The sequence below is a fragment of the Leucopleurus acutus genome (assembly GCF_964270905.1).
Source record: "Leucopleurus acutus genome assembly, chromosome: 17".
NCBI lineage: Eukaryota > Metazoa > Chordata > Mammalia > Artiodactyla > Delphinidae > Leucopleurus > Leucopleurus acutus.
This window is the reverse complement of record NC_139159.1, coordinates 55,725,974-55,748,804: the sequence shown is the minus strand read 5'-3', so window position 1 is coordinate 55,748,804 and position 22,831 is coordinate 55,725,974. Positions and strand designations below refer to the sequence as shown.

Below are 22,831 nucleotides of genomic sequence, written 5' to 3'. Positions count from 1 at the left end.
AGCTAAATCATTTTGTGTATTTGTATATATTATTTATGCCGAAGTATTTTAAATCTAAACAAATTTCTTTTTATTATATCTGGGAAAAAGAAGCATGATGCAAAACGCAACAAAGCGGAAACATACCTGATGCAGATTTTTCTCTTCTATTGGTAAATCCTTTGCCATCATAAATTACACTTCCAGGACTGGAGACAGAGAAAACTCTATATCCTATTCCCCTGAGATATGGATGTGCTTGCCAATGCCATGTCACTGTGTCTCCCACAGACACATTTAAGACGGACGGGGACCAGGCATAACCTAATCCGTGTACTGGGAACAAGAATTGAGTCATATTTTTAAAGAAAAAGGGAAAAGGAGTACAAATTCTTAATAATTATCTTCGAAAATATTTCCTTTTTATACAGCCACGAGTGAAAAAACTTTTTAATTAACATTGTAAAACTTTTACATGTCTACTTTAAACACATAATAAAAAATAAACAGAAATAATGGAAAGTAACATAATGAGAAGCTAAGGAAAAGATAAACCACACAACTCCAAAACTGATGATCGAGAGGCAATTTGAAAAAAATCAGAGTCAATAAACAAGTTGTTCAGAAATGTCACATGGAATATTTTTAAAAGCTCTGATCAATTCTTTTTTTTTTTTTTTTTTTGTGATACGCGGGCCTCTCACTGTCGCGGCCTCTCTCGTTGTGGAGCACAGGCTCCAGACGCGCAGGCTCAGTAGTTGTGGCTCACGGGCCCAGCCGCTCCGCGGCACGTGGGATCTTCCCGGACCGGGGCACGAACCCGTGTCCCCTGCATTGGCAGGCAGACTCTCAACCACTGCGCCACCAGGGAAGCCCTCTGATCAATTCTTTAAACACAAAAATTTTCTCAGGCATTGAGGCATGCAAAAATCTATATAATTTCTATTTGAATATTTATTTAGAAACCCATAATGGAAAACAAACTATAGTAATTCAGGAGGTTCTATACTGCAGTAAAACCAAGTGGCAATTCCTGAACTTGGAAATCCTAAGCCTAGCCTTCTAGACTCAAGTCTACTGCTTGCTGATTCATTCTATATGTGGCCCCCTATGTCAAGTGGATAAATTCTAGACAAACTATTAACAACTTATACAAAGAAATAACAATAATTATTCTCTGAATACTTTGAAGTATTATAAGTAAAAATCAAATTAATTCCAAGGTAACATGTCTCCATTATTTACAGCAGATAAATGTTGTCTGATACCTGAATCTTCCCCACTGTTGGTAATCCTGAATACTTGCCCTGTTGAATGAACAATACATTTTATGACATTTTCTGATGATGCTGTCACATTGCAAGGGAAGGACCCTAGAAAGAGAAAGGATGGGGGAAAAAACATTTTCTCAAATAGTTTTTGTGAAATACAGAGAAGAAGTATAATTAGTAAATAGTCAAGGCCCTACAAAAGCTCCCCGTTACATAGTAGGATCTTTGGTACTTTTTTCTGATAGCAATCATGTTTGAGTACTGACTAGTTTTAGAACAGAGACCTCTCCTTTTTTAAAGTGTTTTATACACATTAAACATTTGGTAATTATTTATTGAAATCAAAAGCAGTTATTTAGTTTATTTTTACCACCTAACCAAATACACTTAACCTTTTACATGCTAATAGAAAAACAAAGCTTCCATGACTGAGAGTATTTGTGTAATAACACAGCACCTACAGCACATCATTTAAGATGAGAAAAATGATAACAGCCCTCCTGTGAGGATGAAACTCTTACCCAAAAGCACAGTGTTCTCAGCTAGTATTGTGCTGAATCCCAAACCCATTATAGTGATTTCAGTTCCACCATATAAGGAGCCCTTCTGTGGAAACATGTTGGTCACTTGCAAAATATACTGTATAGAAGCATTTAATTTGTCTCTGTAAAAGAAAAATTAATAGATATTTCAATGAGCATTCCATGGGGTCATGTTGTTAAACTCTTCTTAGGACCTAATTCATTTAAGAGGAAGTACTTGAATATTTAATAAAACATTACTTTCTCAAACTAGATAATCTGATAATTATCATGACCTCAATTTGGTTGGATCATATACATATATAATAGTTGTTTCCCTGAATATGAAAATAACATTTCTGAAAATCCCATGGCAGGAGAATTTGAGACGGAAGAACTTAAAATACTATGGGAAAAATATGGTTATGAGAACTGAGGTCACAAGAAATACAGGAAATCCTTTAAAATATTTTATCTAGTTATTAGAATAAAACATAAAGGCATAAAAAACCCAAAAAACCCCCATAAAGGCAGCATTATCTATAAAAAAGAATAGCAATGAGATTCCATACATTTAATATAATTAAAGTTTTGTGCAATTAATTTGAATTTATCATTCTATATTTGTTGAAAACCTGTCATGATCTCCCTTCCCACTATTTCAAGGAGAGGGTTTCTAATTTATTTTGCTTCGTTACAATGTATCTGCTAGGAGGACATCAAAATGTACAGTGCTTTTCTGACCCGACATATAGAGTTGACTTCCACATCCCAGCTCCCACCATAACTTAAATGAGTCTTTGTGTTAATTTTTATCTAACTTCCTCATCATAACTGAATTGGTAGTTTTTGAACCACCACCCAAGTACCCAGTTTTGTATGCTGTCAATTCTGCCCGTTATATCATCAAGCCAAAGCACAAGCCAACAGCTCTTCTAGAACCATGTGAGCTCTGCCCCGTGAATCTAAGAGGGGATGTAGTGCTGAAGTTTATGTTTACTGTTGCTCTTCTTTCTTCACCTCCCACAAGACTCTTCTACAATGATCTCTCCTTCTACTCTGTCATCAGTTTTACTTGCCTTTTTTAATCCCTAAATTCCAGTTTTCCCTTTTTCTAAGTGCTCTAAACCAGTAACTTCCTTATGCCAGAACTAAAATTTTACCAGCTGACAAGCAGCTTCAGGGAAGAAAATACTAAACACCTAGTTAAAGGAAAGTTAGAGTTGGAGGAGGATTCTCTCCACCCTCTCCTTCACCTGGCAGCTCCCACCCGTTTCTTGGCTTACCTGTCACCTTTTCAGAGAACTCTTTCCAGTCCCCAGTCCCTCAGGAAAAATAGCTCTATTATATGTTCTTGTAGAACCTGGGACCTCTTATCCATAGCCTTTTTCTCATTTATAATCCAGTTATTGATGTAATCATCTGTTTGAAATCTGCCTCCCCAACAAAATTGTGGGCACCATTAAGGTGGGGGACACATCCCTCTTATTCCCCACTATAAATCCAGCACTGAGAAAGTGCCTGCCCCCCAGTAACTTCTTGATAAGTATTTCCAGAATGAATGAAAGTCATGTGACATATACATAAACCTAGTTCTGCAGAGAAATCTTACAACCTAATCTGAATGGTATTGGTCTCAAACCTAAGCATCATACTGCATGTTATGAGAAATTTTCAGAATCTTTTGCAAAAGGAATTGTAGAAAGGTGAAGAGAGCAACTGAAATATTATACGGTTAATGACTATTTCTCTTCCTATCTCAATATATTAGCACCATGTGTTCCACAGCTCTGTCAAAGTTTATGGTCATTACCATACCTTGTTGACGCAAAACCCCAGTTTCTGACTTCTACACAGATATCATGTTTTCCGGGAGACAACTTGGGCAAAAGGCATCTAATATCTGTGACGTTCCAGTGAAGGACCTGGCAGGATTTTCCTCCAACATAGACCTCCATGTTTTGTGTGAGTTCACTTCCAAAGTTATAACCCTTAATTGTTAAATTAACTTCTCCTATTATTTTAAAAGAAAAGTTTTACAAAAAGAGTCAATGTATTATCTAGCGCAAAATTTGAATATTAAGTCAACCAACTCATCTCTTATGTTTCAATGGATTTAGGAAATCCTAACACTTTCAGAGGTAAAAGAAAATCAATGAAAGAGTTGATAGCTGCCACATGGAGATAAAATTCATGTTTAATTGTTTAACAGGGAAAAATATGGCAAAGAACTTTAAAAATTAATATTTTTCTTATTATTGCACATGCTCAAAGTGATATAATAAACAGACCAATTTATGGTTAAAAAAGAAAACCTGTGACAGGTTTTGCTTTAAGAAACACAACTGCAGAGAAACTGCTTCAAAAGCTTTTTTAGAAATGGTATACACATACATATATATCAAATGACTAATCTTATTGAAGAATTTCTTACCCAGTATTGTCCGTACTTTGGGACTAAAATCAGTTATAACTGGAGTCTGTAAACAATTATAGCTATAAGCATTCTTTGCCATGGCTTGAAATCCACTGGTAATAACTGATATATCAACTGTACCCTCAATTCTCTGAAATAAGAGGAAAAAAATAAAACAATTAGAAAATATTAAATGTTGAGATACAGAAATTCAATGGCTAAAAACAAATAGAATTATTCAAAATAAACTTCCAAAGATGTTTTTTTCTCAAAGTCATGAATCAGAGTTAACTATCAGATATTTAGAAAGTTGTGGTGTCAAATGTAGGTTGCATGTTTGAATTCTTTAGATAAAGCTATATGATATAGTGGTTTTTGGGTATTTATGATCAATTCAAATGCATCTATAGTATCGGATTTCCCAGGGTTCTGCAATATGGTTCAGATGTTCTGGACAAGTGAGCCTCTCTCTCTTTTTTAAAAATAATTAATTAATTTATTTATTTATTTACTTATGGCTGCATTGGGTCTTCCTTGCTGCACGCAGGCTTTCTCTAGTTGCAGCAAGGGGGGCGCTACTCTCTGTTGCAGTGCGCGGGCTTCTCACTGCGGTGGCTTCTCTTGCTGTGGAGCACGGGTTCTAGGAGCGCGGGCTTCAGTAGTTGTGGCTTGCAGGCTCTAGAGCACAGGCTCAGTAGTTGTGGCACATGGGCTTAGTTGCTTTGCGGCATGTGGGATCTTCCCGGACCAGGGCTTGAACCCGTGTCCCCTGCATTTGCAGGCGGATTCTTAACCACTGCGCCACCAGGGAAGTCCCTGGACAAGTGATTCTCTAATTAATAAAGCATATGATACTTAAAGTTTTGAGCTTTTTGCTCTTAAAATAGGCTTGAATATAATTTTTGTTCCTCTTCATGGACAAATGACATTATTATAAACTTTGCTGACATAGTTCCAGAATCCAAGACTAAACCTAAGGAAAATATTTGGTGCTTTCACCAATATAGCACCTATACAATTCCCAATTAGGAAAAATCGTTTTCCTAGCATCTAGTACTTAGTGCACACTCAGTGTTTAATTGAATGACATAATTTAAACAAAGCTTTAATTTACTATATCCGCCAGAGTCTCATCTCCACCATTCAGTCCAACACATGCTCAAATTCACTTTTCCTACATCAACTACATAATAATTCCCACCCTTAATCTACTACGTTTTTAAATATTAGTGACTGAATTCACTCCTTTTGCACATAGTAAGTAAAACAGAGTCTTGGTTTAAATTTAAACACCATTTTAAAAAATAAAGAACAATGACTGGTCCTGAGATGTAATATTCCATGGGAAACTTTACACCGTGTGTGTTTTGCCAACAAACTGAAACGTTAACATATTTAAAATATATATTCCTTAAAAAAACCCCAAAATGTCTAGAATGGCTTCCCTGAATTTTTTAGACTATTTATTACTGCTATATTTTTTTCATCCTTGGATTTACCTTGTCAACTCCCATTCATCATCCTTCCACCTCTGATAGGACATCAACTTTTCCATGAAACTCTTCCTGACACCCTCTCCCCGCTGTATTTTATCTTCATTTTGTGTCTACTTCTATCATTTCAAATGGAACACACTATTTAACATTGGTTTATATGTATGTCTTCCTTAATGATGTTAAGTGTCTAGAATGTGGAAGATAATATTTGGTATTTGGATCTTGGCAAAAAATGTTGACGAAATAATTGTTAAAGAGCATAACTGAAACTCTGCACTTGCTATAGGTAAATAAGGCATTTGTTTAACCCTTTACTGAGATGTTCCTTAATTCATACAAGTTCAGACTTAGAAGAAAAATGACTGAAATCAGATGCCTTACTTTTGGTGTTCTGCAGGTTATCTTATTCAAATTCCCTTCAATTACATTGCAGGTTTCATTTCCGACTAACACCTTTGAATTTTCATTAAAGCCAAATCCAGATAGAGTCAGAAGAGTACCACCTTCATAAGTAAAAACACAAAATCAGACAACAAAAACACATTAGATTAACTATAACAAAAAGACACTTTGGCAGTCATCTAACATCATTCAAGAATTGTCTAATCATCCAAGAGACAGGTTGGCAAATAAATCAAGGACCAGCCTCGAGATATATAGAATCATCACCACATACCCGAGTCTGAGCTCTGGAGTCTGGAGCCGTAAAGGGGTTGGGCTAAGTGATTTAATGAAATAACACAGATTTGCAACTAACATTTGTTTTTGTGTCTTCATCCTAAAGAGAAATTATGCTATTTCTATTTACTCAACCAGTGGGAAATGAGAGTGAATTAAGACTCATACAAAATCCCAAATTTTAATACCTTTAAGTAAAAGAAAAACTAAGAAAAAATCCCAACAAAATAAAAATAACATAAAATATAAAAACAGGGCTTCCCTGGTGGCACAGTGGTTGAGAGTCCGCCTGCTGATGCAGGGGACACGGGTTCGTGCCCCAGTCCTGGAAGGAAGATTCCACATGCCACGAAGCAGCTGGGCCCGTGAGCCATGGCCGCTGAGCCTGCGCGTCCGGAGCCTGTGCTCCACAACGAGAGAGGCCACAGCAGTGAGAGGCCCATGTACCGCAAAAAACAAAACGAAACAAAACAAAAAAAACATATATATATATATATATATATATATATATATATATATACACACACATATATATATGTATATATACACATATATATAAACAGAACACACCAAAAAGATCAAGGCCAAAGCACAAAATCCACACTTAAGCATGGTCAAACAAACAAAACACAAAGGAAATGAAGCAGGATAGGAAAAATGTGTTATTTTCTTTCCATCTTCTGCGTCAGCATCCCTTTCCCTGATTTGTTTCTGGAACTTTTTCTGGGTCTAGTAGCTCCACTGAGACTGTGATTATAAATGGAGCAGCTGGTAAGCAGAATAATAACTAATAAATCTTATCTTGACATAATTAATGAGCTTGTTATAGACACATGTAATAATTGATGATATTAATTCAATAACCTAAGACGTAAGTAGAAGCAGTCACCCTGACTTGTGCTTCATAAGGAAAGAATTAGTCATCCACTGAGTCGCTGTGCCTTCTAAAAGAGGAGTCTCCTTTATTCTATATGAGGAAGGTTTGGAGTCCTCTCCCTTCACCCTGTTCTAGAAACAGTTCAATGAACTGATGGAAATGTATGCAATTTTCTTTGTTTGGAACAATTAACTATTACCCGCTAGGCTTCCAGAAGCAGGCCAGATGTGTGAGATCTGACTCTGATAAATGAAGTGTAATTCCTCCTCCTCTTTATTCTGTGCTAGTCCAACATCAGCTACGGACACAGCAACTGGGAAACGTCCAGCACTTCCATTCAGAATCTGGCAGTTGATCTCATTTTCTTGTGATAAAAGAAGAAGAAAATGGTCAAGAAATGCTTTTGTTAGATAAAATTACTGAAATTTTATATTTTCAAATATAAACAGTGGCCTTCATTTTTATACTCCAAGAAATATATCTAAGGAAGACTACTCATATATTAATGGGAGGAAAACCTTTACGAACTACCTCATGTTACGAATCAGACAGGTCTAGAAAAGAGTAAGGTAAAATAATAATGAAAGTGGAGTAAACAATTTGCTCCTGAGTACTACACTGTGGCAAAAAAGTTACTATAAGAAGAATTTTAAATCCTAACCTATAAGATCATTTATATGAATAATTCTAAATACTTTGGTCCAATATATTGTTTATGTCCCAAACTGAGTAAAATATTAGATTTCAACAAGAAAACTGATAAAAACTAAGTGAAAAACATTCTTCACTTCATTTAGAACAGCATATGTGCACTTATAATACAGGTGCAATACTGACTATTAGATCTCAAGAATGCATAGAAGATGTAAATTAAAAATAACGTAGGGCTTCCCTGGTGGCGCAGTGGTTGAGAGTCCGCCTACTGATGCAGGGGACGCGGGTTCGTGCCCCGGTCCGGGAAGATCCCACATGCCGCGGAGCGGCTGGGCCCGTGAGCCATGGCCGCTGAGCCTGCGCATCCGGAGCCTCTGCTCCGCAACGGGAGAGGTCACAACGGTGAGAGGCCCACGTACCGCAAACAAAACAAAACAAAACAAAAAACAACTAAAATGATATGGAAGGTGAATTTGCTTATGTAATTCCAACTTATTAAAATTAATAAAAATACCTAGGATTATGAAAGAGAATTTTTAGGGAAACAAATAATTATGGTCCTCATTTTTCCATAAATAGAAAATATGATCTTTAAATTCTACATTAATACATAGAGGACTATGAAGTTGGGACTAGAAGTCCAGGAAGATGGCTATGTCCTCTTGCTATGACTAATGAGGCATTTTCAAAGCATGGGCAGAGGGGACCATGCAATATCAGAGCTGCAATTCATGTATTTTTGTGTCCCAGAGACACACTAAAGAAGGAAAGATTTCATGTAATCACTTTATGAGGAAAAAGAAAAAAAATCAACTGTTATGGGATAAAGACACTGTACCACAGTGAAAGAATTAGTCTGTAGTCATAACCAAAGATTAAAAAGGTAAGGTATTTATCCAGAGCAGTTTGCCAATTTCATAACCCCAAAGGTACTCTATAGGAAAATCAGTATTATAACACTGCTCTTTGATTCTACTTTCTCTTAGAGAAAAACAATTAGACTGAAAAATAATGATTTTAAAAGAATCTACCATTCACAGAAAGAAGAGAGCAACCTGCTGGTCCAACTGAGACCGATACAGTTGAACTAGGAGAAAATCCCGAGCCTGATACAGTTAGAATTGTGCTTTCTTCATAGGACCCTGAAAAGGATAAATTTAAATAACAATATTAAAATGACAAAACATAAAAAAAAAAGACAAAATATAAAATCTGTTGTTATGAAATCAGGTATTTCTCAGAGAAAAGTGAGCCTATCTTCTAAAAGATGTAAACAATATGCCTATAAGCAAGCAGGGAAAAAAGACATTTATTTAGCAATGGTACATTTTTTCCATTAAATTACTGCACAGTGCTTCGTGTTTTGAATCTGTGTGTTTATAGGGATTAGTGGAAAGAATTATCTGACTAAGTATAGAATGTTGTAAGGAAAGGAAAATCATTCTTATGACAAAGAAATTAAACAGACATTTCCATATGGTAACTTAGACTAGGACAGAACCGCCATCACAAACTCCTGAGAATAAACTGTACAATAAGTTTAGTAGACACTTTCCATTTGAAATAGGATATGATTACTTTATCTGGGATGATACCCATCCTAAAGTGCCTGGGCTATTCCAGGTTTATACCTGCTGGCCCAGCATCCTATACTGAATGTTCTCCATTCACTCTTAAAGGTATCCAGATTTGATCGATAAATGACACGGTCACCCGACTCCCATAACATCACACACAACACAGATTATAAATGGATTTAAACAGCTAAGAATGAAAAACAAAACTTCAAAATTTTAGAAGAAACATAACCGAATACCTTAATGACGTTAATGTAGAGATGGATTTCTTAAATAAGATACAAAAAGCCATGGTTATCCATAAAGGAAAAGATATATAAATTAAAATAAATCAGTGATTTAAATGTATCCATGAACAAGATACTAAAAAAAAATCATAAGTGAAATACTGGGAGAATATGTGTGCAAAGGATCAGCAAACATAACATACAATATACAGTGCAAGTTGATAGAAAAGAGACAATCTGATAAGTGGAAAAAAGATGTTAACAAGCAATTTGCAGAAGAAGAAATAATCTAAATGTCCAAGAAACATACAAGAAGATATTCCTGTGCATTACTAATCAGGGAATAGACAACATTAAAGCAATGATGAGATAACTTCTTACACTCATCAGATTGACCAAAATTAGAAACTCATCATATGAAGTGTTGGCAAAGATGTGGGGAATATGGTGCTCTCATACCCACTGGAGGTACAGCCACTTTGGGGAGCAATTTGGTCACCTAATGAACTGAATACACATATACCCATTAATCCACATGTAGGTATAAACCCTAAAGAAGCTCTAGCATGTATGTTATAGTAGATTTGTACAAGAAAGCTCAATAGAGTCATGTGTAAAAACATGTAAATGATGTAAATGTCCATCAACAGAAGAACAAATAAATTGGTGTATCCATGAAGTATTTTAGTGATGAATTAGATATACACAAAACCATATAAATATTTCTCAAAATGAATGCTGAATGACAAAAGGTGCAAATGATATTTACAATGTAATAGCTCATTTGTAAACTTAAAAAACCGTCAAAATTACCATATGTGTGTTATACACAAAAGGTATTTAAAATGGCACGGGGCTTCCCTGGTGGAGCAGTGGTTAAGAGTCTGCCTGCCGATACAGGGGACACGGGTTCATGCCCCGGTCTGGGAAGATCCCACATGCCATGGAGCGGCTGGGCCTGTGAGCCATGGCCGCTGGGCCTGCGCGTCCGGAGCCTGTGCTCCGCAACGGGAGAGGCCACAACAGTGAGAGGCCCGCGTACCACAAAACAAAACAAACAAACAAAAAAATCAAACAAATAAAATGGCATGGAAGAATACACACAAAATTAATTATTGTGGTTGCCTCTGGGGAAGTTCGTAGGGGACTAACACTGAGCATGGTGCTTAGAGAGAACTAGAATTATAAAAAAGTCTGAAGAATATATTCTTTCAACACGAAGTTGTGCTATTTTAAAGATTTCAATGGGTTTTTTCTTTTCGTTTGATTTATAATTAGCAGGTGAATTTTCATACTAGTCAACAAAACTAAATATATGACTATAGTATCTGAGCTTACCTTTCTGACTGAAAAAAAGCCACCCCTTACAATCCTTGGTCATGCTGTTTATTTCAATCCTTCGGAGTTCAGACATAATATAATCTGGTTTTTTTTTTAAAGCAATCACATACTATGAGGGTATTTTAAAATGTGTCCCCCTAGACTGAGTTCTTGTCAATAATTTTTCTATCTCTTATTCTCAAATCTAGGACCTAATTATTTTCTTTTACTAAACAGCAGCTCTCTTTTACTGGCATTTTAGTACTATATCTCCTAGAAGTTGGTGAAACTGGAGAAGCAGAATACTAGTGAGTCCAACTTCAGCAGTGATATTTTTTGCAAAGATAATTAATGATCTTTCCATAGCTTTCTGATCTGATAGATTTTTTTTTCACTATGTAGAACTGTCTGCTTGCCTTAGTTAGAATATAAAAAAATCATTATCAGAGTTTACATTTTTGCTAATTGTCTTCCACCCCATACTCTAAGTTTGAAAGCAAGAGATTACCTTGGGAAGGGCTTATGGCCCAGACTTGCGGAGTAGTTGTGGGATCCCATGTAAACCCACAGTCACCTGAACATTTAGCTGGGATTTCATTAACATAGACTTCAACCTTCAAATAAAGAAACACAGAGGTAACAAGAGTAGCATGCTTAAATAGACTATGCATAGGATTTAGAAAAAGTAATGGAAATTTGCTTGTTTGCTGGTTTGTTAGTTTCCAAAAATTAGTCTATTCTATTTATACTTTTCCTGTTTTGACACTTCATTGATTCATTCAGCGAATGTGTCCATTATACGTCAGGCACAGTTGTAAACGTATCAAGCACATTTAACAAAACAGATGACATCCCTGCTGTTACTGAACTTATATTCTAGTGGAGGTAGGACAGAGAGCCTTGCATAAGGCTATAAACTTACAAAAAAAGAAAGTGCACATTATGCCCTGGGGGTGATAAGTGCTATGAAGAAAAATAAAGGTTGCTCTTGGGAAAGTCACCTAAACTCCATACAATTTAATTTCCTCATCAGTAAGTGGTAACATTAATAATTACTTTACAGAGTTACTATAAAGATTAAATGAAAGAATATATTTTCAAATACTAACAGTAGAGCTTAAAATCTTTTATCATAAGGAAGATAATTTTCCCAAAAGTCACAAAATAATATCATTGAGTTAATCATCTGTTAACAAATAGTCACATGAAAAATAAAGATGTCATCTCTTCTTTTTACCAGGTCTTTAATGTATTACAAAATAGTTATACATTTAAAATTACATCACGAGGAAACTTTCAAAAATACCTGTGGCTGTTTGCTGGGTGTACGAAGCAAGTCTCCCAGTATGTGCTGTCTGAATAAGCCACCTTCCTTTATCCTTGTAACCATCACGTTAGCCTTTTCTCCAAAAATGTTGGAATCATTGATCTATTTTTAGACGAGATTATTTTACTAGAAAGGTTATAATAAATATGATCACAGTAGTTTTTAAGTTTAAGCATGGTTAAAAGTGAAAAGCCAAAGGATGAAAAAAATTCAAAGCCATTTAATCACATTTTTGAAAAAGAAGCCTCTTCAAAAATGATCATAATCTACCCAAGAAAAAACCTCATAACATCATTGCAGTATCATATATTGCGTCAATTACAACTTGAATTAAATGACTAAGATTAACTTGAATATTTAGGATAAAACATGTCTAAGGAACATGAATTTACTTATTTTGATTTTTTCAAAATATTCTATGCTCTTTCTGAATATGACCATTTTGATAAATGATTCTTAAATAATTGAAAAATGTAGTCCTCTTTCCACCCGAGAGTCAACTTCTCTCCTTTAGCATTTTTGGCCTCTACCAAAACTACTCTTGGTTTTTCATCCACTCACAGAGTTATATTTTCTGCCAGTGGTAAAAATGAAACCAAATCAGATCAATATGTATAATTTGGTCATTCCAAAATTGTGCTGCCAATATGGTAGCCCTCAGATGCATACACGGTCTAGCAAAGAGACAGGAGTCTCCATGCTGGGCCTGTGGGAGCCAAAGTGACCAGGAGCAGAAATGATGAATAAAGCAGAGGAGACTGGTCAGGAAAGAGTGAAGGGAGTAGGTGTGCAGGCACCAGCAGAGGACCAAGAGGAGATCAGTCGCTAGAGCTGTCTCAGTTGCAGAATTTTCTTATTCTAGTTTCTGGCCATATGTTTCCTTAAAATAACCCCCATATCTTTATGACATCTATACAATCTATGTATGGTACATTATATTCTATGTTTATTGTTTATATACCTTTTTTTGAATCTCCTGTCCCCCAGCACCTCTGTTTTACCCAAATTGGTTTTATAAGTAGAGTTCTGTATTTATTTCCACCGTCTGTATCATTTTAACAACCATTTTTCTATTGATGGGAATTTCGGTTTCTAGGTTTTTTTACTATTACAAATAATGCTGCAGTGACTAACTTTGTGCCTATTTCATTTCATATTTGTATTATTATTTCAGTAGGAGAGAGTAACACAGCTGAGACTGCTGAATCATAAGGTATCTATATTCAGATACAATTAAATTATCCTTCCAAAAGCTCGTACTAATTTACTGTCTCACCAAGACTGCATGAGGATGAGAGTGCATCTCACACTCTCATCATCACTACAAAGCATCGTATTTTTGATGTTTGATATCTGAGCCCCCAGTCTCTTCTAGACCCTTCTCTGTCACATATTCTGAGCCTGATTTCCCTCCCTGCCCCCAACCACACTCTAAGCAAAAGTAATTAGATGAGCTCTTAAGGTGTGGCTCTGTTATGAACTTGAAAAGGTCATCTCTGAAACCAGAAAAGTATCCAAGGTCCTAGAACACAGCTCTAGTGCACAGTGGTAGAATTAAATGACAGCGACGCTGGTTATGCTTGGCCCCTCTTACATATACCCAGATTTAGTTCTGAGACTGCCCCTGCCTGTGCCCCTCCTGCCCCTGTCAAAGGTCTTCTAACTGGCATATTCTCCCATATGGGATCAGGAATAAAGCACCAACAGCTACTCTCCATGAAAGAGAATGCCTGGTCAACTTAATTTACAACAATCTTCTTCTGTTTCCTTTTATTACTGTTTAGGCTATAGCTTGCAGTTTTAAAATACAGTCTCCATTTCTTTTTGGAATGAGGCAGGGCGCAAATAAGCAACGAACACATAGAAGAAAACAGAAACCAGGCAAAGTAAGGGAACCTGCAGCAGATTCTGCTTTCCACATGTGCTTCTCCACTTGACGTGCCATGAGTATCCAGCACAGCTTCCCTCTCGTGTAACTGAGACTTGTCCCACTTCTTCTAGACTCTGGAGAGCAAACTGCAAATCTGCAGCTGACGCAGCAGCGGGAATACCTGCACTCGCAGAAGGATGGCAAACAGCGGGAGTCAAAACTTCACAAACCTATGGCCACCCTTAACATACATGAAATGTGTTTTATCACTTGTAAACCAACTGTCCTCCTCCAAATACAGAAAAAAATGAAATCTGCATATTACTTAGGCAACACATTTATATATTTCTGAGAAACAAAAATTACATGAGTAATGTACCTCAGACGTTGAGCCTTGGCTCAAATACTTAAAAAAAAAAATCAGTTAACTTTATAGATAACCAGTAAGCTATGGATGTAAAAGAGAAACAAACTTTTGGGAATTTAACCTGGTATATCTGGTGAGGTGATGAAGAAAATGTGAAAATGTCATTTTTCTGAACAATTTAGTTTTACATTACTGACATAATCTCAGCTCTATAAATTACATAGAGAAATAATATTAAAAAGAAATACACCAAAATGTTTATGATGGTTGTCTAGATCAGTACAGTCCCACTGATACATAGACCAAAGTTATGAACTTTTTTCATATACCTTTGAGAATATGTCCGTAAGCATGAATGTCAAAGCTGCCACTTAGAGGTGGAGATGCTGCTTGAACTCTTTGAATACGAATCTTTGATTCCCCAGGCCAATTATTTCCTCTGTAAACAGACTCATTCGCTGTCTCGTTTGTGATTGTCTAGTTTCCAAAATAAATATTGATAAAATGATTAAACATAACAATGGCTAACCAGATTTCTATTTCACCGGCATACAATCCTGTGACATGACATAAATGAGCCTCAGGTATTCAGGACTCCTCAGAACGTTAAGGGAGTCACATAAATCAACACAGGCTATACCTATATGGCTGCGATAATGAGGCCCAAGTCAACTCAGTCATCTGTGCAGCAATCAGCTGGAACCACAGTAATACCTCATTAATTCAGAGTGCACCTACCATCGCTCAAGGAACAAATATTTATTGAGCAGGCATTCTGTTCAAGGTACAATGCTAATCACAATGGGAAGGCAAAGAAACATGAGATACGGTCTTGGCTATCAAAAAATTAAACACCTTTTTGGAGAAATAACATATGGAAGCTTGAAAACCTAACTAACAATAAAAGGAAGTATATATGATCAATACAGTGACTGATCCAGACTCAGGAAATACCTGTCTAATGTTGAGTGTCAGTCAACTGACAGAAGAAACATGTGCAATAAAAATTCATAGATTGTAACTCTAAGAGTGAAGATGATATTCTCCTGCTTCTGATCCCTGCTAATTTTGTGGAATTTAAAATTATAAGCTCTGGGGGACTTCCCTGGTGGTCTGGCAGTTAAGACTCTGTGCTCTCAATGCAGGGGGCCTGGGTTCGATCCCTAGTCAGGAGACTAGATACCACATGCCCAATGAAAGATCCTGCACATGGCAACGAAGATCCCATGTGCAGCAACTAAGACCGGGTGCAGCAAATAAGTAAATATTTAAAAAAAATAAATAAAATAAAATAAAATAAAATTATAAGCTCTATTGCCCACATAAAGGAGTGAACGTAAGTGCCAAAAGACATATGCAAGAATGTTCAGAGCAGCTTTATTTATAATAACCCCAAACTGGAAATAGTGCAAAAGCCCATCAATAGAAAGGATAAATGGTTGTATATTAATACCATGGAACATTGTATAGCAATGAAAAAGAACGAACTATAGCTAGCTATACGCAACAGCATGAATCTCACATTATCAAATAAAAGAAGATGCAAAAGAGTACACACTGTATTATTCATTAATATGAAGAGTAAAAACAGGGACTTCCCTGGTGGTCCAGTGGTAAAGAATCCACCTTCCAATGCAGGGGATACGGGTTCCATCGCAGTCGGGGAACTAGGATCCCACATGACACGGGGCAACTAAGCCCACACGCCACAACTATTGAGCTCGTGCGCTTCAAAGAGAAAGCCCACGAGCCACGAACTACAGAGCTCACGTGCCCTGGAGCCCTTGCGCCACAACTAGAGAGAAATCCGCGCACCGAAACCAGAGAGAAGCCTGAGTGCCACAATGAAGAGGGTTCATGCTGTAACCAAAGATCCTGCTTGCCTCAACAAAGATCTGGCGTGCTGCAACTAAGACCCAATGCAGCCAAAAATATAAGGGAAATAAATAAATAAATGAATATTTTACTATTTAATAAATAATTTTTAAAATAGTAAAAACAAGCAAAACTAATTAATGGTAGTAGAAGTCAAAATAGTGGTTATCTAAGGGTGCGGGGTAAGTAATCTCATGACAAAGAAAAGGCATAAAGAAAGCTTTGGGGGGGGGTCTAGTGATTTTCTTTATCTTGATCTGGGTAGTGATTACATGAGTGCATTTACTTTGTAAAAATTCATGGACTTCAGCAAGATTGCAGGATACAAGATCAATACACAAAAACCAATCACATTTTTATGTATAAATAACAAGCATGCAGAAACTGAAATTAATACAAGACCCATTACAATGGCTTCAAAGAAAATGAAATACTTACATACAAATCTAACAAAATGTACTGAATCTGACCTGAAATTGCAAAATGCAAGATGTAATCAAAGAAGACCAAAATACGTTGGACAAGAAAAAAGCAAAGAAGACCTAAATAAATGGAGAGACATACTGTGTTCATAGATTGGAAGACTCAACCTGGTAAAGGTGTCAATTCTCTCTATAGGTTTACATGCAATCTATAGGCTTAAATGCAATTCTTATCAAATTGTCAGCAAGATTTTTGTAGACATAAACAAGCCTATTTCAAAATTTCTATGGAAAGACACAGGACCTAGAATAGCTAAAACAATTTTTCACAAGAAGAGTAAAGTGAGAGGAATCACTCTTCCCAATGTTAAGGCTCACTACATAGCTACAGTGATCAGAAGGGTGTGGTATCGCTGGAAGGATGGACACATAGAGCAATGGGACAGAATAGAGAATCCAGAAATATATCCACACAAATATGCCCAACTGACTTTTGATAAAGGTACAAAGGTAATTCAACAGAGGAAGGATAGCTTTTTCAATAAATGGTGCCCGAGCAACTGGAGGGATAGGCAAACAAATGAACCTGGACCTGAAACTTCACATCTTATACAAAAGTTAACTCAGAATGGATCATGGCCTTAAATGTAAAATGTATAACTATAAAACTTTCAGGACAAAAATAGAAAAATATTCAGGATTTAGGGATAAGAGTAGAGTTCTTTGACTTGAAACCAAAAGCACCATTCATAAAAGGAAAAACTTGATAAACTGGATCTCATTAAGAGTGTTGTTCTATGAAAGACCTTATGAAGATGATGAAAAGGCAAGGTACAGACTGGGAGAAAATATATGCAAACCACATACCTGACAAAGGACTTATATCTAGGATATATAAAGACCTTTAAAAACTCAATAATAGGAAAATAGTCCAATTAGAAAATGCGCAAAAGGCATGAACAGATATCACAGAAGAGGATATATGGGTGTTCAACATTATTAGCCATTAGGAAATGCAAATTAACACCAAAATCAGCTAACAGTATATACCCCATCAGAATGGCTAGAATAAAAAATAGTGATAATGCCAAATGCTGGCGAATTTGTGCAGACACTGGTTACTCATACATTGCTGGTGGGAATGTAAAATGGTGCGGCCACTTTGGTAAAGAGTACGATAGTTTCTTACAAAACTGTACATGTGCTTACCACATGAACCCATAATTACACTGATGGGCAATTAACCCGGAAAATGAAAACTTACATCACATGGAAACCTACAGATAAATGTTCATAGCAGCTTTATTCATAACACCCAAAACCTGGAAACAACTCAGATGTCCTTCAATGGGTAAGTGGTTAATCGACTATGGTGCATGCATCCCATTAAATGTTACTCAGTAACAAAAATGAACAAACTATTGATACATACAACAACTTGGAGGGGTCTCAAGGGCATTATGCTGAGTGAAAAAAGCCAATCTCAAAAGGCTAAATACTAGTATGATTATATAAAGTCTGATTCCTTTTCCACAACATTGTTAAATGCCAAAATTATAGAGACATTAGTGGTTGCCAGACATAGAACTGTGCTGAAGGGAGGGAGGTGGGTGTGGCTACATAAAAGGGTATCATGAGGGATCCTTGTGATGGAACTGTTCTGTGGTGGTCAGCTGAATCTACACATGCAATAAAAATTGTACAGAACTACACATACACAGGCACACGCAAATGAAAGCATGTAGAACCGGTAACATCTGAATAAGTTTGGTAAATTGTATCAATGTCAATTTTCTGGCTGTGCTATTATGCTATAGTTATAAATGTTACCATTGGGGGATAATGGGTGAAGGGTATGGGAATATTTATGTATTATTTCTTACAACTGCACATAAATCTACAATTATCTCAAAGTTACAGTTTTTAAAACAATTCATTAATCTGGACATTTAACATATGTGCACATACGTTATTACATTTTGTTATTACATTTTGTTAGAGAGCTAAGAGACTGAAAAACATTTACAAGATATTTATCTTGAATATACTAAGACTAAAACATTGGGCCTGGATAGGGTAAAAGCAATTTTCGTGTAACACTTATAGTTTTTCAGTCTTTTTAATCATAAAACTGTTAACACAAAGTTCTCTGTGAGACTCAAATTATAATATTTAATTATTATTTAACCTTTAATCTTGAACTTATTATACTTGGTTTTGGTTTGTTGTAGGAAATTATATTAACTAATTGTATATTTTTGTAAAAAATTAAATGTAAGAATACTCCTCATAATTGTAACATTTAATACAGATCTTATACCCAAACAGTACAAAATACTGTCCAGATCCTTTTGGAATTTGGAAAACCATCTCTTTCCCTTTGTATCAATTTTGATACAAATAAAAAATAAATGGTGTTTATAACAGAAACAATTTTAAAACATATGCAGAATCTCAAATTTTCTTTCAATAATCTCTGTTCAAAGATCTTTATTGGGAGAGCCCACAAATTTTTCTTTTACCTCAACAGAGAAAACTCTACTTAAATCTGACTAGCTGATTCTTAAGGCTATTTCCTCCTGCTTTTTTCCCCATCAATATATTTCGTTAAAAAATTTTTAATGTTTAAAGTGAATTTTCATGCTCAAGTTCAACAAGCCTCTAAATCTTCATTTTATCCTTAGAATAACTGTCTTGTTCTTTTAAAAGATGTCTAATCTGTGTGTCAGTTCTTCATAAAAAAAATGTTTTAAGTTTACTAGGTAAAGGCTAATGTTTCATAAGTTGAAAATAGCTACTCATAAAATTCTAAGCTTACCTGCCCAAAGCTCACAGCCATCATGGGTATATTATAACTGCAATTACATGATGTCATGGTGACAGAATATTGGTTGGTCATACTTGATCCATTAATTTTGGTCTGATTCACCTGAAAGTGCTTTAAAAATATTCCTTTATTTGCTAATGCTGGAAGTCTTCTCTTTGGCATTTCTAAAGAACATAAATAAACAAAGTAAATGGGAGATAAAATTGCATAGCTTGTGCTGCTAAAAAGAAAAGCATCAAATAATATCCATGTGTCATGGAATAAGCTGTTTAAAATCAAATTTTAGAAAGAAGATCTTAAGGAAAGTAGTTTGTGAAGCTTGGCAAACCTTCACTTCTAGAATATAAAGCTTTAAAGTCTTTAGATATATGAGCCTCATTGGGCAAAACGAAATACTGAAAAGCCACCAAGCTCTGGGTTCTATGCAGCCTTCCGTGGGCCAGTTAGTTTTGCTCTGTTGTAGGTCCCTGAACGTGGTGCTCACTAGGATGTGTGTTCCATGAGGGCAGGACCAGGACTGCCTGGTCCTCTGCTCTTTCTTTGGTACTAGACACATTGCCTGCCACATGATAGGTGCTAAATGAATGTTGCTTAAGGAACTACAACCTTTATCTCAACACAGATCAGCTGTCTTATGTGCTCCACCAATCACAATGTAGGTCTGGTGACAGTGGATTCAAAAAGAGTGACTCAAAGTACAGTAACATTTAGTTTTTAGCCAGTTGAATCATGACCTTGCACTTGAAAACTGTTCCAAAGGAAAGGATTCCAAAACTCCTCTGAAATATGGTAATAGTCACTTATTAAGGTGACTGTTTGGAGTTAGGCTGATTTTTAAAAAGACTGCAGTTTAATTTTTATTATTTTATTAGCATATCTCACATATATGAGTCTATTAACATAACTAGAAAAAATACTAAAACTCTGAGAAATAAAGTTTTCATTTACAATTTTACTAATTATCATAATAAAGTCCACGGAAAGTTTCAGCTCATTCTTACTAGACAGACGTCAACGTCAACAGTTGCCTTTCAGGAACAGATCTCTATCTTGGTAGTTGATTTCTCAAAAATCAAACAAGGCAAAATTAGACTGTTTGCCACAGTTTACCTGTAAACAGAATCCAGGACTATAAAACTAATTCCTGCTTTAATGACAAAGTTTACATTAAGGACGCGTTTATCTTTAGAATAATCACCTGGTCCTATTCATTAAAAAAAATATGATTTAAACCATAGTATTATTGAGATGAAAGAATAACAATATTTAGAGATTAATGTTTCTATCTAACCTACAGAATATAAATAACGTCCACAATAAGATTTTACTACAAAGTAGGTTTAGAAGGTTTAGGTTTTAGATATGAAATGATACAATATACCATCCAATGCTGCAATTGTAGATGTCTGTCCAATGTATACAATATCCACATAGAAAGACTGTGATTCTGATGCTTTCTGCAAACTAATCCTCTGAAGAGAAAAACTGGTCCCAGTGTATTTGGTTTGTATGAGATCCAGAAGGTCTATACAAGTGTAGGTCCAGCTGAAATATGGTTGTTTAATTAGGTGTACAGATCAGTTATAATGTTCAATGTAAACAAATACATTATAAAAAGCATTAAAATCTTGAACAGTAAAAGTTTTTCTTTTCCCACAAGAAGACCATAAGCAAGCTTTATTAGCACAAAAAAACAGCCACAAGGGACAGCAAGCAGAAACTTTACATTGGCAGTGAAAGATTTAATGTTGTATCCGAAAGATAGGTTTTCTTTTATTTGTAACCTTGGCAGTAGACATAGGCATGTAAAATAACATTCTGCAGTGACAGGTAAGTAAGCTAAGGAGCATGCACCTTGGTGGAAAGCATACAGAAACAAGACACAAGAATGAAGCAAACCATTTTAGTGGTGCCAGGGACAGAGCAGCAATTTCAATCCAATACTAAGAAGCAAAACTGGAGCTTGTTAATACTTCTGGAAGAGCTCAGTGGAGTTGCATTGTCCCATATAACTAAGGGACAAAAGGTGCTAAGTTATTTATAGATTCAAATGGTTGCAGAGTGCCTTTTAAACGTATAATTTAGATTCAGAGTTTCCATTAAATATTAACTGCATTGGAATCTCATAAATTACATAAGCAATTTGGTTACAGGAGTTTGCAATAAAAAGATAAATACTGCCATTCAAATAACTAAATACAGTTCAACAATAATCCTTGCATCAGCTACCACTATACTGATTAACTGACTAGTTTGGGCACCTTCTATTCTCATTTTGAAACTTCATGGTTTACAAACTCACCATGGGATCCACCTCTAGTGCATCAAAGCTTAGACTGACAGCATTTTAGAAAATTATATGCACAACTACATTAAGTTAAAGTGCTCCTTAAATTAAAAAAAGTATTTTGGGCCTCTAAGTACACTTCTACTACTAATTATATGATTCCGAAGTTCTAAAAACTACTTAGAAAAAATGGTACACTGAGCAGGACCCTTTATATAAGAGAAATGGAGACTACAAATGATATCAAAACTTAAACAGCACACGGTGTTTTTGTGGCTGGATAATTCCATTTTCCAAAGGAAAACCAGATTTTACTTCTGGGATTTTGAAGCTTGATTTACAACTACAAACATCACTGGTTCTGGAGGGTTATAGAACAATGCTTTTTGACACTAACAATGTACTGAAAATAAACTAATGCTAACACACCTAGTTGATCTAAGTAGACTGTCTGACCTACATAAAAGCAGGTCTAGAAATACCAGCTAGGAGATTTTACGTTGCCTTGATTGGTAATAGTTTTTAATCAGAGAACCAACCTCTTTTAAAACTCATGATATTCTTGTTGAAAGATCTTGTAGCATTTAGGGTAAAGGAAGCCCATTAGCTCCATCAAATGTAGGGCATCTTCAAATTACGGCACAGCAGAAAAACTGCAGGCTAAAGGAAGGACCTACTTAGTGGTATGGTTAAGTGATGCTTTGACTAACATGGAAGAATTGAGATCTGTAAAATCTTCCAAAATCCTGTTGCAATAGAAGAGTGAAGTGCATACAGGTGGTGGTGATCAAAATTAAAATTGTGATTCCATTGTTCAATTTGGGCAGGTAGGGATGTCCC

At 35.8% G+C, this 22,831-nt stretch overlaps 1 protein-coding gene across 1 annotated transcript in view; it reads right to left on the bottom strand.

Annotated features, from left to right (window-relative positions):
* Positions 1 to 22,831, bottom strand: part of PKHD1L1 (PKHD1 like 1) — a gene marked incomplete at both ends in the record, with an annotated part of 151,486 nt that overhangs the window by 81,966 nt on the left and 46,689 nt on the right. Inside the window, 14 exons of the mRNA XM_082858454.1 lie at positions 127 to 315; positions 1,248 to 1,352; positions 1,772 to 1,914; positions 3,590 to 3,785; positions 4,206 to 4,338; positions 6,065 to 6,186; positions 7,438 to 7,602; positions 8,924 to 9,034; positions 11,525 to 11,630; positions 12,323 to 12,445; positions 14,240 to 14,394; positions 14,910 to 15,057; positions 19,696 to 19,868; positions 21,086 to 21,249. Of these exons, the coding sequence (XP_082714580.1) occupies positions 127 to 315; positions 1,248 to 1,352; positions 1,772 to 1,914; positions 3,590 to 3,785; positions 4,206 to 4,338; positions 6,065 to 6,186; positions 7,438 to 7,602; positions 8,924 to 9,034; positions 11,525 to 11,630; positions 12,323 to 12,445; positions 14,240 to 14,394; positions 14,910 to 15,057; positions 19,696 to 19,868; positions 21,086 to 21,249 (2,033 nt within the window). The remainder of the gene's footprint in view (positions 1 to 126; positions 316 to 1,247; positions 1,353 to 1,771; positions 1,915 to 3,589; positions 3,786 to 4,205; positions 4,339 to 6,064; positions 6,187 to 7,437; positions 7,603 to 8,923; positions 9,035 to 11,524; positions 11,631 to 12,322; positions 12,446 to 14,239; positions 14,395 to 14,909; positions 15,058 to 19,695; positions 19,869 to 21,085; positions 21,250 to 22,831) is intronic.